This window comes from Peromyscus californicus, unplaced genomic scaffold (assembly GCF_007827085.1).
Source record: "Peromyscus californicus insignis strain IS unplaced genomic scaffold, ASM782708v3 Scaffold_6__1_contigs__length_162567912, whole genome shotgun sequence".
NCBI classification, from domain to species: domain Eukaryota; kingdom Metazoa; phylum Chordata; class Mammalia; order Rodentia; family Cricetidae; genus Peromyscus; species Peromyscus californicus.
In genome coordinates, this window is record NW_026294584.1 from 139038063 (window position 1) to 139053738 (window position 15676).

The 15676-nt window shown below is 44.7% G+C and overlaps 1 protein-coding gene across 1 annotated transcript in view; it reads left to right on the top strand.

Annotated features, from left to right (window-relative positions):
* Chd4 (chromodomain helicase DNA binding protein 4) overlaps positions 1-15676 on the top strand; it is a 37311-nt gene that overhangs the window by 10128 nt on the left and 11507 nt on the right. The window contains 15 exon segments of the mRNA XM_052719377.1: positions 1-72; positions 185-390; positions 893-1024; positions 1617-1713; positions 2514-2705; positions 3351-3551; positions 3744-3881; positions 4138-4259; positions 4378-4551; positions 4873-5014; positions 5103-5234; positions 5342-5459; positions 9340-9464; positions 9776-10013; positions 10339-10514. Of these exon segments, the coding sequence (XP_052575337.1) occupies positions 1-72; positions 185-390; positions 893-1024; positions 1617-1713; positions 2514-2705; positions 3351-3551; positions 3744-3881; positions 4138-4259; positions 4378-4551; positions 4873-5014; positions 5103-5234; positions 5342-5459; positions 9340-9464; positions 9776-10013; positions 10339-10514 (2265 nt within the window).

Genomic DNA, 15676 nt, shown 5'->3' on the forward strand with positions numbered 1-15676 from the left:
GCGGAGAGACAGTTCTTTGTAAAATGGCAAGGCATGTCTTACTGGCACTGCTCCTGGGTATCAGAACTGCAGGTAAGCCTGGGACAGGCTGTATGTGGGGCGACCCTGCAGAGGCAGTGAGAAGAGCCGTGTGAGTAGGGCCGGAGGGGTTCCAGGGTGGCTTACTCTCTCTCTCTGCTCCCAGCTGGAGCTGCACTGTCAGGTGATGTTCCGAAACTACCAGCGGAAGAATGATATGGATGAGCCGCCTTCTGGGGACTTCGGTGGAGATGAAGAGAAGAGCCGAAAGCGAAAGAACAAGGACCCTAAGTTTGCAGAGATGGAAGAGCGCTTCTATCGCTATGGAATAAAACCAGAGTGGATGATGATCCACCGAATCCTCAACCACAGGTACCTGTTTGGCTCCCTGGAGGTAGTGTACCCATGGGGGGCTCTCACTAAAGGGGCTAAGAGAGCGGACATTGCCATTGACTTACTGCGCTCAGGAGACATTCTTCTGTAATTCAGTGACGGAGTCCTAGAATTTGGTCCGTAGGAGAGTATAAAGTACAGAGAGATTAGTGATCCAAAGACAGATATTATTGAGGCTCTGAGTACACGTGGAGTCTGGCAGATTTAGAATGGTTTTATCGGTATTTTTTTTTTTTTTTCCTTCAGTTTTTCGAGACAGGGTTTCTCTGTGTAGCTTTGGAGCCTGTCCTGGAACTCACTCTGTAGACCAGGCTGGTCTCAAACTCACAGAGATCTGCCTGCCTCTGCCTCTAGTGCTGGGATTAAAGGCGTGTGCCACCACGCCTGGCCGGTTTTGTCAGTTTTTAAGAGCAAGGCTGATTGAGGAGGTGAGGAAAGTTGCTTTCTGGCTCTGAGGAGTTTTTCTTTATTGATCTTGTAGTGTGGACAAGAAGGGCCATGTTCACTACTTAATCAAGTGGCGAGACTTACCCTATGATCAGGCATCTTGGGAAAGTGAGGATGTGGAGATCCAGGACTATGATCTGTTCAAGCAGAGCTACTGGAATCACAGGTAGGCAATGGGAGGAAAGAGCTGAGGTGCTCTGTGGTGGTATTTTACTTGTACTGAAATGTGATTTTAATTGTATATTAATAAATAAAGTTGTCTGGGGGTCAGAGCTATTAGAGTCATAACAAGTACATGGCGTCAGTGGCGCACGCCTTTAAGGACCTTTGGTCTGTATGTCAAATGTATTGCTGATTGGTCAATAAATAAATCACTGATTGGCCATTGACTAAACAAAAAATATAGACGGGACAAAAAAAAAAATAGAACTAAAAAATAAAAGACTGAGTCAGAGAGACACTGCCAGCCGCCATCAAGATAAAAAAGATATAAAATACCGATAAGCCACAAGCCACATGACAAGGTATAGATTAATAAAAATAGATTAATTTAAACTATAAAAACAGTTAACAAAAAGCCTGCCACGGCCATACAGTTTGTAACCAATATAAGTCTCTATGTTTACTTGGTCGGGTTTAAACAACTATAAAACTAACAGATAAAAAAGATTTGCCCTAACTGTGGGCCAGACAAAAAAACTCCAACTACAGTGCTCTCTTGAGAGAACCCCTTGGCATTGTGGTGGTTTCATTCCTAGGGAGTTAATGAGGGGTGAGGAAGGACGGCCGGGCAAGAAGCTCAAGAAGGTGAAGCTTCGGAAACTGGAGAGGCCTCCGGAGACCCCAACTGTTGATGTGAGTTGGGGTGGAAGAGGAAGGACATCATTTATTGGGTGGGTAGTATGTCTTGCCTGCTGCAGTCTCATGGTGCAGCTCCAAGTCAGCCTGCAGATGGCTGTAGCTCAAATGCTCCCTCTGCACAGGTCTGTAAATCAGAAAACACTGTGATTTCTTTCTTTCTTCACCATCAGGAAAAACCCACAGAAGAGATTGTATATGATGACAAAGCATTATCTAGGGAGTGGTCTTATACACAAGGGCCTATTTATTTATTTGAGAAAGGCAGAGTCGCTTGTAGCTGAGGCTGGCCTTGAACTCCTGATCTTCATGTCTCCACACCTCCCAAGTGCTTTGATTGCATGTGTGCACCACCATCACACCAAGCTCCCTCGCAGATCTAGCAGAATTAGTGTATTGTTAGTCTTTAATTTTCATATTTTTTGGTGCTCTGTTTATTTGAATAACATTGGTGTTTTGCCTGCATGTATGTCTCTATGAGGGTGTCAGATCTTGGACTGTGAGCTTCCATGTGGGTGCTGAGAATTGAACCCGGGTCCTCTGGTAGAGCAGCCAGTGCTCTCAACCCCTGAGCCACCTCTCCAGCCCTTGGTTTTCATATTGAACTCAGTTCTTCAGTTTCAGCTTCTGAAGTAGGAGCATTATAGGCAGGTGCTACTGTGCCTGGCTTCTTTAAGGGTTTTGTTGTTTTTCTTTTAGCTTCCAGGGGAAAAATCTAGTGAGGACATGTGAAGGAGGAAGTAGCCACTGTCTTCCTCAATTCTTTACCAGCTCTTGTATTCTCTCGCATCCTTTAGCCAACAGTGAAGTATGAGCGACAGCCAGAGTACCTGGATGCCACAGGTGGCACTTTGCACCCCTACCAAATGGAAGGCTTAAACTGGCTGCGCTTCTCTTGGGCTCAGGGTACTGATACCATCTTGGCTGATGAGATGGGCCTTGGGAAAACTGTGCAGACCGCAGTCTTTCTCTATTCCCTCTACAAGGAGGTAAGAATGGCAGAGATGTTAGTGTTTGTGTGGGTGTTTTGTGATTGTATTCTTTTCTTGTACTTGGAGGAGAGGGAGGAAGGGAAGAAGGTAGTTTCACTCTGAACACTGCTGAGGGACAAGAAGACACAGGTCTGGTAGTGGAAATTTTTTTTTCCTTAAAATTGTATTTGTGTGGGTGTTTTACCTGCATGAATGTCTGTGCACCACCTGTGTACAGTGCTTGTGGAGGCCAGAAGAGGGGGTCCGATCTCCTGAAACTGAAGTTACACACTGAGCTACCATCTGGGTCCTGGGATCTGAACGGGGGTCCTCTGCAAGAGTAGCCTGTGCTCTTAGCCAGTGAGAGACTCTACCGTGGGACTGTTATGGGAGTGGAGCCATGGTAGACTTAGTGTGTCTGTCCTGGGGGATATGGAATGCATGTGTTTTGAGGTCAGCAGAACTGTGGGTGGACTTAGTGGTAGGGAAAGTCTTGGTGGATGAGTTTGGCATTGTCAAGGTGGGCCGTTAATGTTTGGAAAGAGAGGGTCAGGCAGCTTTTGTAAAGGAGAGCGATGGGGGGCAGGGCTGCAGGTGTCAGACCTCAGCTTCACTAAGGTGAAGGGCTCTTAGCCCTGATTCTGCCTTCTTTCTTCCTCCTAGGGTCATTCCAAAGGCCCCTTCTTAGTGAGTGCTCCTCTTTCTACCATCATCAACTGGGAGCGAGAGTTTGAGATGTGGGCTCCCGATATGTACGTGGTAACCTATGTGGGTGACAAGGACAGCCGTGCTATCATCAGGGAGAATGAGTTCTCCTTTGAAGACAATGCCATTCGTGGTGGCAAGAAGGCCTCTCGAATGAAGGTATCCCAGTGTGGGGAGGAAGAGGATACTGTTTGAGAGGGAGTCACTGCTTTGGGCTTAGTTTGCTGCCTCACCAGGTCTCTGGGTAAGGCAGAAGGGTAACTCTGGGAGCAGGGAAAGCCCACCTGTCCCTGGCTGTGCTGATATTGGAGGAGTGGACCAGTAATGAATAATCAACTCATCTTTATGCAGAAAGAAGCATCTGTGAAATTTCATGTTCTGCTGACATCCTATGAATTGATCACCATTGATATGGCCATCTTAGGTTCTATTGATTGGGCCTGCCTTATTGTGGATGAAGCCCATCGTCTGAAGAACAATCAGTCTAAGGTGAGAAGGGAGGGAGGTGATAGTCTCCAGTTTTAGTCTTTTGGGAGCATCATCTCTTTGAAAGAAACCTAAGTGGAGAAGAAAGGAACAATGGTCTGTTTCCTTCCTTACCTGTGGTAGCAGTTCTCTTCTGGTCAGGCCTTTAAGAATGATACCAGCCATAAGAGACTTAATTTCACTGGACAGTGAAACAGCTTGGGATTCTGTAGAGATACATTGGTGCCCTGATTTCTTGAATTTCATCTCTCTTCTCCAGTTCTTCCGAGTTTTGAATGGTTACTCACTACAGCACAAGCTGTTGCTCACTGGGACTCCATTACAAAACAACCTGGAGGAACTGTTTCATCTGCTTAACTTTCTCACCCCTGAGAGATTCCAGTAAGTGTGTTTATCATAGTCAGTCCATGATTATCTTAATTCTTCTTGTTGCCCATCTCCTGTAGTACTTTCCTTCCTTCGTTTCTCCCTCTCCAACGACTTTCTTTTTTTCCTGAAGCAATTTGGAAGGCTTCTTGGAGGAGTTTGCTGACATTGCTAAAGAGGACCAGATTAAAAAACTACATGACATGCTCGGGCCTCATATGTTGCGGCGGCTCAAAGCTGATGTATTCAAGAATATGCCATCCAAGACAGAACTGATAGTGCGTGTGGAGCTGAGCCCTATGCAGAAGTGAGTGTGAAGTGGAGAAGCACAAATGCAGTCTTGTAATACAGTTAGACATCTGCCATTTTGCCAAGGGTTTCTCCCATATAGCTCCTAGGCATCTGGTGACAGGAGCAGGCAGGGCCTGAAGAAACTTGAGACCTGGGAGCTGGAGTTTGTAGTTCTTAGTTACACCTTCCAGTGTCTTAACAGAACGACCGCGTGGCTAGTGCTTGTTAGCTTAGCTCCACAGTGAGGAAGGTTGCAAGATGACCTCAGGCTGCTGGGTTGCATCATTAGTCATTTAAAGACTGGAGTCCAACCTGGCCTTGCATCTTGTTCATGTAGGAAGTACTACAAGTATATTCTCACACGGAATTTTGAAGCCCTTAATGCTCGAGGTGGTGGCAACCAGGTTTCCCTGCTAAATGTGGTGATGGATCTTAAGAAGTGCTGCAACCACCCTTACCTCTTCCCTGTGGCGGCAATGGTAAGTTGTGCCACCTCTTTGTCCTCCTGGGTTGCTAACTCCTCCTTGTGGGCTTCTTTAATACACTTTCCTTTGCTTCTGTCTCCAGGAAGCCCCTAAGATGCCTAATGGCATGTATGATGGCAGTGCCCTAATCAGAGCATCTGGGAAATTGTTGCTGCTACAGAAGATGCTTAAGAACCTTAAGGAGGGAGGGCATCGGGTCCTCATCTTTTCCCAGGTATGTGGGCCCACCTAGAACTTTGGGGACAGTGGTGGGACAGCTCTCGGGACTGAGAGGAGAGTTATCACCTGACAGCTCTATAATTAAGCTGTTCCTTTTTACAGATGACCAAGATGTTGGACTTGCTAGAGGATTTTTTAGAACATGAAGGTTATAAATATGAACGTATTGATGGTGGGATCACTGGGAACATGCGTCAGGAGGCTATTGACCGCTTCAATGGTAAGAGAAGAGTGGCATATTTCCAGGCAATCATTTTCTTTTCTTTTTTTTTTTTTTTTTTTTTTTTTTTTTTTTTTGGTTTTTCGAGGCAGGGTTTCTCTGTAGCTTTTTGCCTTTCCTGGAACTCACTTGGTAGCCCAGGCTGGCCTCGAACTCACAGAGATCCGCCTGGCTCTGCCTCCCGAGTGCTGGGATTAAAGGTGTGCGCCACCACCGCCCGGCGTGTGAGTGTTTTGCCTGCATGTAAGTATGTGTACTGTGTGTGTGCCTAGGTACTGGAGTTACAGAGGGTTGTGAGTTACCATGTGGGTGCTGGGAATTGAACTCAGGTCTTCTGTAAAAGCAACAGGGTCTCATTACATATCCTTGGCTGGTCTAGAACTGTGTAGACCAGGCTGGACTCAAATGTAGAGGTGGACCTGTCTTTAACTAAATGCTAGGATTAAAGGCTTGTGCCTTCTGTCTGACCCCATTTTCTTGTGTTTCTGGAACTATCACTTTATTCTCTTTTAAAGTGTGCATGTGCTTGCAACTGTGTCTACACACTTGTGCACCATGGCACAGATGTAGGAGTCACAGGAAATCTTTTGGTTTTTTGAGACTGGGTTTCTCCATGTAGTTTTGGTGCCTGTCCTGGATCTCACTCTGTAGACCAGGCTGGCCTCGAACTCACAGTCTGCCTGCCTCTGCCTCCCGAGTGCTGGGATTAAAGGTGTGTGCCACCACTGCCCGGCCACAGGAAATCTTATAGGAATTGGTTCTCTCCGTCTACCATGTGAAATCCTGGGGATTGAACACAGGTTATCAAGACATCTTTACCTGCTGAGCCATCTCACTGGCCCCACTGGTTTGTTTTTTATATTTTATTTTGTGTGTGGGTATTTTGCCTGCATGTGTATCTATGTACCATAGGCGTATAGTACCTGTAGAGGCCAGAAGAAGGCATTGGATCCCCTGGAACTGGAATTAGAGCTGGTTGTAAGTTGCCATGTGGATACTGGAAATGAATCCAGGTCCTCTGGAGGAAGAGCCAGTGCTCTAACTGCTGCGCCATCTCTTCAGTACCCCAGCTTGTTCTTGTGCGCCTGTTTTCTCAGTAGTTCTTGGGGTCTTGGTCATTGATGGGGAGGAGTAAAGCTTTTGAAGAAGGAATTGGACTATATCTAAGAGATTTTTCTGACCTTCCCCTTGGAGTCTTTGTTCTTTCTGCTTAAAAGGGGGGCATTTTCTCTAACCTTGTTATATCCTGAGGCTGAAAGAATGATCAGATTAGTTTTGTTTTTAAAATTATTTTATTTTTTATTTTTTGATTTTTCGAGACAAGGTTTCTCTGTGTAGCTTTGCGCCTTTCCTGGAACTCACTTGGTAGCCCAGGCTGGCCTCGAACTCACAAAGATCCGCCTGGCTCTACCTCCCGAGTGCTGGGATTAAAGGCGTGCGCCACCACCACCCGGCTTTAAATTTATTTGTATATGCATGTTTGTGTGCCTACTTGTCTGTGTATCATGTATGTACAGATGCCTGAAGAGGTGCCTGGAGTTATGAGCTACCTGATAGGAACTGAACCTAGGTCCTCTGTGAGCCGAGAACGCTCTTTCTCTCCAACCCCGAGGATCAGATTTGTTGAAGCTCAAATAAGACTCGTCTGTCTCAGTAAATACAACTACACCTTCCCCCAACCTTTAAATTTTATTTAGGTTTATTTTATTTTTTTTTATTTTTTATTTATTTATTTATTTTATTATTTTTTTTTTTTTTGGTTTTTCGAGACAGGGTTTCTCTGTGTAGCTTTGCGCCTTTCCTGGGACTCACTTGGTAGCCCAGGCTGGCCTCGAACTCACAGAGATGCGCCTGCCTCTGCCTCCCGAGTGCTGGGATTAAAGGCGTGCGCCATATTTATTTATTTTTTGAGACAGGGTGTCTCTATGTAGTCCTGATTATTTAAAATATTTTAGACTTAAAAATTGTAAAAAAAACAGAGTTAGCCTGCTGCTCTTAATAATAGCAACTTGAGTGCTTGAGGCATATGCATGTATCTCAGCACTTGGTACATCAGTGGGGCTGGAAAGAGCACTGGCTGTTGTAGAGGACCTGGGTTTGATTCCCAGCACCCACATGGCAGCTCATAACTCCTTAACTCCAGTTCCATGGGATCCAACATCCTTTTATGGCTTCTCCCCGCAGTGCACATATGCTGTGCACAGACATATGAAGGCAAAACAGGAGCGCACACAAAATGAAGATGAAAAAATATTTAAAAATAGCCGAGTGGTGGTGGCACACGCCTTTAATCCTAGCACTCTGGTGGCAGAGGCAGGTAGATTTCTGAATTTGAGGCCAGCCTGGTCTACAGAGTGAGTTCCAGGACAGCCAGGGCTACACAGAGAAACTCTGTCTCAAATAAAATAAAAATAAAAACAATTCAAGGATATATCTCATGACTACCGGAGACCCTGTCTGGAAGTGGGTGAAAAGGGCCAGTGAGATGACTACCAGGCGAAGGTACTTGCTACCAAGCATGTCTCTGATTTCTATCCTGGGACCCATAAGGTAGAAAGAACCAACTCCTGCAAGATGTCTTCTGACAACATGTGTGCACGTGCATGTACATACACAAAATAAATGTAATTTAAAAATCCCTTTTTAAAAGGCCAGTGAGCCATTCAGTCGGTAGACATGCCAAGCTTGTTTACCTGAGTTTCTGTGTCTGGGAGTCACATAATGGAAGGGGAAGACTGGCTTTGTCCTCTGACCTCCATGTGGGTGCTGGAGAGCGCACTCCCATATCCCGACACACAAACACACACATGGGGTTGTCTGGGGATGTAACTCAACTGTTAGAATGCTTGTCTAACATGCACCAGGCCCTGGATTCCATCCCCAGCCTACATAAAGTGTCGTGACACATAACTGTAATCTCAGCACTGGGGAAGCGGAGACATGTGGAGACAGGAAGTTCAGTTATCCTTGGCTATCCAGAGTTTAAGACCAGTCTGATCTACATGAGACCCTGTTTCAAAAAACAAACAAAACCCAAAAAACTCAACAAAACAGAATCTAACATGGTACAGTTGCCAGCAGAAGGAAGTTAGCATTGAGTCATGCTGTCAGGTGAACTGTGGATCCTGACTGAGTGTCGCCCATTTTTCTCTAACGTTCTCTTTCTGTTTGAGGGTCGAATCCCCGGTGCACAATTAGATCCTACTCTACACTGTAGTTAGATAGGAAGCTTCTTCTTCTTTTTTTAAACTTTTATTTTATGTGCATTGGTATGAAGGTGTCAGATCCCCTGGAACTGAAATTATGGACAGTTGTGAACTGCCATGTGGTTGCTGGGAATTGAACCCGTATTCTCTGGAAGAGCAGTCAGTGCTCTTACCTGCTGAGCCATCTCTCCAGCCCCATAGGAAGTTTCTTAACTGACATTTCACACACACACCCCCCCCCCCCCCCCCACCACCCCCCCCCCCCCCCCCCCCCCACCCCCCCCCCCCCCCCGCCTTCCTTCATGGTATTGATACTTGGAATTTCTGGTCAGTTATTTCATATAGAGCCTCTTTTTTGAAAAATACATGTACACAAATGTCACATGTGATATTGTGTGTGATGTTTGCATTTATCCTTTCTGGTGATTATTAGTCACTTGGTTGAGGTGATGTCTGCTAAAATTCTCCATTGTAAAGTTACTTTTCTCATTGAAATTCATACATCTCTTGAGGCAGATACTTGAGATTATGCTAATATTGTTTGTAAACTTTGATGCTGATTTCAGTATCCTTTATGACAATTGTTTGGTGTTTTTATAAGCTGTTTCTTACCTTCCTTCTGTACTTATTTATTGGAATTCAGTAGAGAACTCATGGTGTTTTCTGTTTCTTAGCACCGGGTGCTCAACAGTTCTGCTTCTTGCTTTCCACTCGAGCTGGGGGCCTTGGGATCAATCTGGCCACTGCTGACACAGTTATCATATATGACTCTGACTGGAACCCCCATAATGACATTCAGGTGAGTAGAGTAGCAGCTTTAGGAGGTCCCAGCAGTCCCCACTCTGCAGAAGGGGGTTCTATGATTTGAAATTTAAGTATGAGTGAAACAACAGACTTTTTCTCTTTTATTTTTGAAGGTCATTATCTTATGAGCCTGGGAATTGGGGTTAGTTATAGACCTAGTTTGGGTAATGTGATAAGAGGTTGATGTCTGGAGGGAGAGCTGCAAAGGCGATTTTATGGGAAGACTAGCTTCAGCTTCTGTCTAGTATGACTTTTCTGTGAAAGTCAGTAGGACATAAGATTGCCGGTTTGCTTGATCAACTCCAGGCCTTTAGTAGAGCCCACCGAATTGGGCAGAATAAGAAGGTGATGATCTACCGGTTTGTGACCCGTGCGTCAGTGGAGGAGCGCATCACACAGGTGGCAAAGAAGAAGATGATGCTGACACACTTGGTGGTGCGCCCTGGCCTGGGCTCCAAGACCGGCTCCATGTCCAAACAGGAGCTCGATGACATCCTCAAATTTGGCACTGAGGAACTATTCAAGGATGAAGCCACAGATGGGGGTGAGCTAATCAGAAGCTTAAAGTTTGGGTGGAACTTGGCTTCTCAGAGGGTAGGGAAGTACTTTTGATAGCAGGGGTTCCATGGGAACTGCTTTTTCCTCCCTTTTTTTCCCCCTTTGTTGTTGTTCAAGACAGGGTTTCTCTGTGTAGCCCTGGCTGTCCTGGAACTCAGTTTGTAGACCAAGCTGGCCTCGAACTCAAATCTTCCTGCCTCTGCCTCTCAAATGCTGGGATTAAAGGCGTGTGCCACCACCACCTGGCTGGGAACTGCTTTTTCTACTGCAGCTGAACTGACTGGGGGTTGTGGGTTCCTGGTTCTTGACAGGCGGAGATAACAAAGAGGGAGAAGACAGCAGTGTCATCCATTATGATGACAAGGCCATTGAACGGCTGCTGGATCGAAACCAGGATGAGACCGAAGACACAGAGTTGCAGGGCATGAATGAGTATTTGAGCTCATTCAAAGTGGCCCAGTATGTGGTACGGGAAGAAGAAATGGGGGTGAGTATGAGTCCAAGGCAATGCTGTTCTTGGTGATTGGTCTGAAAATTGGAATTGAGATCATGATGATATTTGAAACAACAGGAAAACATCTTTTTGCCTTGAAAAGAAAGAATGTAACATGCTCAATTTCCATTCTCATCTTTGCCTTGACTGTCAGGAACTACACAGCCAGGTTTCACATAGACTCACATAGACCAGCATAGACTCTAATCCTAGAGTCTTACTTTTATGTATCTTATTAATTCTTCATACACCTTTTTGAATGCTACCTTAGAAAAAGCAGATGGATACATGCTTTAATAACGAGCTGTTTTTTTTTTTTTTCAAAGGTGAGACTTCTTCCCTTTTTCCTTTTCCCCCTTTGATCTTTTACACTAAGAAGCAAAAACTACCAAAAGAGAATGTGTGAGGTTTTTGGAATACATTTCTTCCCTTAAGTAATTTAAAAACATTGCTTTCTTTGCTGGTTCCCTTTAAACCACTTGACGAAGGGTTGGGTTGGCATGGATTTTTGATGTCTTCACCATGCTTTCTCATCAGAATGATGATGCTCTTGCTGTCTTCTGATAGTATAGCCTTTTCCCCCCTTCTTTTTTAAACAAAGTCTTGTTATTCAGCATAGATCTCAAACTTTGGATCCTTCTGCACCAACATCCCAGTTGCTATGATTACAGGCCTGGGTGCTACTTTAGCTGAAGCCTAGACTGGCTTTGAACTCTATGTAGCTTAAGCTGATTTTGAATACCTGATCCTCCTGCATCTACCTCTCAGGTGCTGGCATTACAGGCATGTGCCACCTACCATTCCTGGCCACCATATCATGTCTGACTATCTGGCAGAATTTTTATTACTATTTTTTTGTTTTATTTTATTTCTGAGACAGGGTCTCAGATATCCCAGACTGGCCTGGATCTTACTGTGTATCTGAGAATAACCTGACTCCATCTTCCAAGTTGTTGTGCTGACACTATGGGCCACCAGGCCTGGTTTACTTGGTAATGGAGATTGAACCCAAAGCTCCTTGCATGCTGGGCTAGCATTCTGTCCAGCTGACTCATATCCTTACCCTTGTCTAGCAGATCTTGATTAGCAGGATTATTGTGGTTTTTTTTTAGTGATTTGCATAGGGCTATAAGATCAGTTCTGCCTGATAGGTTAGTTGTTTTTTTGGTTTTTTTTTTTTGCTGTTTTTTTATTTTTTTTTTCCTCCCGTTTTTCGAGATAGGGTTTCTCTGTGTAACAGCCCTGGTCATCCTGTGTTGCATGAATCCTAGAACTCCCTTTGTAGACCAGGCTGGCCTCAAATTCACAGAGATTTGCCTGTCTCTCCCTCCCAAGTGCTGGGATTAAAGTGTGCACCACCACCACCTAGTTTAGGTTAGGTTTTTGAAGGGTCCTAAATCAAACACTCATGGGGACTTTTCTTTCCTCCTTGTTTATTATTATTATTTTTTAATTTATTTAATTTTTTTTTTCCTGGGCTGTGGTGGACTGCCCTTTAATCCCAGCACTCGGGAGGCAGAGCCAGGTGGATCTCTGTGAGTTCCAGGCCAGCCTGGTCTACAGAGCAAGGTCCAGGACTGGCACCAAAACTACACAGAGAAATCTTGTCTCAAAAAAACAAAAAAAAAAAGAAAAGAAAAAGAAAAAAATTTTTTCTTTTTCTTTTTTAAGACAGGGTTTCTCTGTGTATCCCTGGTTGTCCTGGAACTTGCTCTGTAGACCAGGCTGGCCTCGAACTCAGAGATCCACCTGCCTCTGCTTCCCAAGTGCTGGGATTAAAGGTGTACACCACCACCGCCCAGTTTATTATTGCAATTTTTTGGAGACAGGATCTCCCTATGTATCCCAGGCTGGTCTTGAACTCATGGTCTTCCTACCTTAGCCTCCCAAGTGTAAGATTATACATGTGAACCACAATGTCTGTCTGTCTGTCTTCTGGATTTTAAGACAGGGTCCCTTATATCTCAGGCTGTTCTGGAAGTCACTGTGTAGTCGAGGATGACCTTGAGTTTCTGATCCTCCTGCCTCTACCTTCAGAGTGCTGGGATGACAGGCCTATGCCACATGTGTAACTGCCACATCTGATATGTGGTGCTGGGGATTGGACCTGAGCTTTGTGCACGTGGAAAAGTACACTGCGCTTTTTTACCAGCTCGTTTGTAGGGGATGTGTAACTGGGGGGAAACTTTATATAAGTCAGCAGTAAATTCAACCAAAACCTGCGGTTTTTGTAGGAGGTCGTATTCCTTACAGTAGCAGAGAGTATTCTGTAGAAGCAGTTGCCTGTCACAGCACGTGTTAGGGCCGATCTTTGATAGTGACTATGCAAGTATATGTGGTCTTCTCTGGTTAGTGCCTGTTATTGCTTTTTACTTTATTTTCCTTTTTTAGACAGGGCCTCACTATGTAGCTCTGGCCTGGAACTCACAGATATCTGCCTGCCTCTGCCTCCAAGTGCTGGGTTAAAGGCATTTACCACCACACCTGGGTATTTATTTCTTTTTAGACCTTTTAATCAGAAGGTGGAGTTGCTGGGGATGGAACCCGGGGCTAAGCAGTTAATCTGCTACTGAGTTACATTCATTCGTACTAAAAGAATTTTTGTTTAGTTTTCTTTTAAAATTTTTATTATGTATATTCATTATGCATGGTACTGTGTACTTTAAAAATTTCTTTGGGGACAGGTTCTTTTTATTTTTGTTGAGACAGGGTTGGCTGTCCTAGAACTAACTCTGTAGACCAGGCTGACCTCAAACTCATAAAGATCTGCCTACCTCTGCCTCCTGAGTGCTGGGATTAAAGGTGTGCACCACCACTGCCCACCTGGGACAGGGTCTTATGTATCCCAAGATAGAATTTAGGCAGCTAAGAATGACATTGATCTTCTGACCCTTTTCCCTCTGCCTCCCAGGTGCTGGGATTACAGGCATCTGTCATCACAAATGGTTGTATGTGGTGCTGAGAATTGAATCCAAGAATTGGTGCATGCTGTGGAAGCACTTTACCAGCCAAGCCATATCCCCAGCCCCTCTATAAATTGCCCATGCTGGCCTTGAACTTTTGGTTCTCTTGCCTCAGCTTCTGTACTGGCTAAGAAAAAAGAGCTAAGGCTTGTAACTTTGTGCACAAAACTTTATTTTAACGGCCAGGTCACACTGTAACGTGCTCTCACCTGGAAATCAATTCCAGGCTCAATTCTTCTCCCTCAGCTTCCTGAGTGCTGAGTTTATAGGTGTGTGATGATCAATTTAGAAAAAACTGAGCCCACCATGGTGGTGCATGCTGTTAATCCTAGCATTCAAGAGGCAGAGGCAAACAGTTCAAGGCCATCCTGGTCTACATAGTGAGTTCCAGGCCTCTTGGGTCTACAAAGTGAGACCTTATCTCAAAAAACCAGATTGGGAGGGAAAAGGATAAGAAAGCTTGTTTTGTCTTACATCTTTTAGGAGCTTTGGTGTAGATAGTCAGGTCCTGTTGCTTATGGACAACAGGACTATCCTAACAGGGCATGTGTACTGAGGAAAGTGCTCAGAGGGCAGTAAAGAAGCAGAGAGAACAGACTGCTGTCTAGTATCTCCTTCAATACATGTTTCCAGTGACCTGACTTCTTCTTCCCAGGTCTGTACCATGGAGGCTCCACCACTTTCCATTCGCATACAGGCCATACAGCAACATGGTTCAAAATCCAAAAGAAAAAAATCTCTCCTCCACCCCGTCCTGCCTAGTTCTCTTCTGGGGACAATTGTTTTCACTTTGACTCGAGAGCAGTGTGTGTGTGTGTGTGTGTGTGTGTGTGTGTGTGTGTGTGTGTGTGTGTGTGTGTGTGTGTGTGTGTGTATGTGTATGTGTATGTGTGTTATATACATACATACGCATACATAATATGTACATATGGGTTTGTGTGTAACTGTCTTACCCAGGGTGACCGTGATCCTCCAGCTTCATCTTTCTAAATGCTTAGATTATAGGTGTGCGCCACCATGCTTGGGGTGTGTCTGTCTGTCTTTCTGCTGGGGAGTTATATAACAAATAGTGGAGGGAGTGTCTGGAGAGATGATTTAGCAGTTAAGAGCTCTGGCTGTTCTTCAGAGTTTGATTCTTTATACACACACATCAGCTTACAAACATCTGTGGCTCCAGTTCCAAAGGTTCTGATGCTGACTTCTAGTCTCCTTGGGTTCCAGGCTCACACAGACTTAACATGCAGGCAAAACATATATATAAAATTAAAAATACTAAAATGGGGGCCTGGAGAGATGGCTCAGTGGTTAAGAGCACTGACCGCTCTTCCAGCGGATCCAGGTTCAGTTCCCAGCACTTACATGGCAGCTCACAGCTATTTGCACCTCCAGTTCCAGGGGACCTGGCGCCCATGGCAGAATACCAATGCATGAAAAAAAAATACTAAAATGAAAATTTCTTCTATCAACTTTTTTTTTTTTTTTTTTTTTTTGTTTGTTTTTTGAGACAGGGTTTCTCTGTGTAGCTTTGGTGCCTATCCTGGATCTCGCTCTGTAGCCCAGGCTGGTCTTGAACTCACAGAGATCCGCCTTACTCTGCCTCCCAAGTGCTGGGATTAAAGGCGTGCGCCACCACCAGTTGGCTAAAATAAAAAATTTTAAAGGCAGTTATAACTTTTGGGTATCTGAGTTTCATAGTCTTAGATTTTGTTTTCTTTCATTAGAGATGACCAGTCTATTCTGTAATTTAGTTGTGTAGTTATTTCGTTTGTTTCTTTTGACATTTATTTGAGTGTGTGTGTGCATGCGCGTGTGCATGTGTGTAGGACAGAAGACAAGTTGCAGGAAGTTGGTTCTCTCTGATGTGGGTCCCAGGGCCAGCTCTGACATTTAGGTTATTTGTACTCAGGCTGTGAACAATGGTTTTACTCTGTCATGAAGAACTTGGGTTTTGCTTCTTCTCCCTTTTTTTTGGAGACATAGTCTCACATATTCTGAGCCGGCCTTGACTTCACTGTAGTTAAAGTTGTTCTTTTTTTTTTTTTTTAAAGATTTATTTATTTATTATGTATACAGAACAGGGTACCAGATCTTATTACAGATGGTTGTGAGCCACCATGTGGGTGCTGGGAATTGAACTCAGGACCTCTGGTAGAGCAGTCGGTGCTCTTAACCTCTAAGCCATCTCTCCAGCCC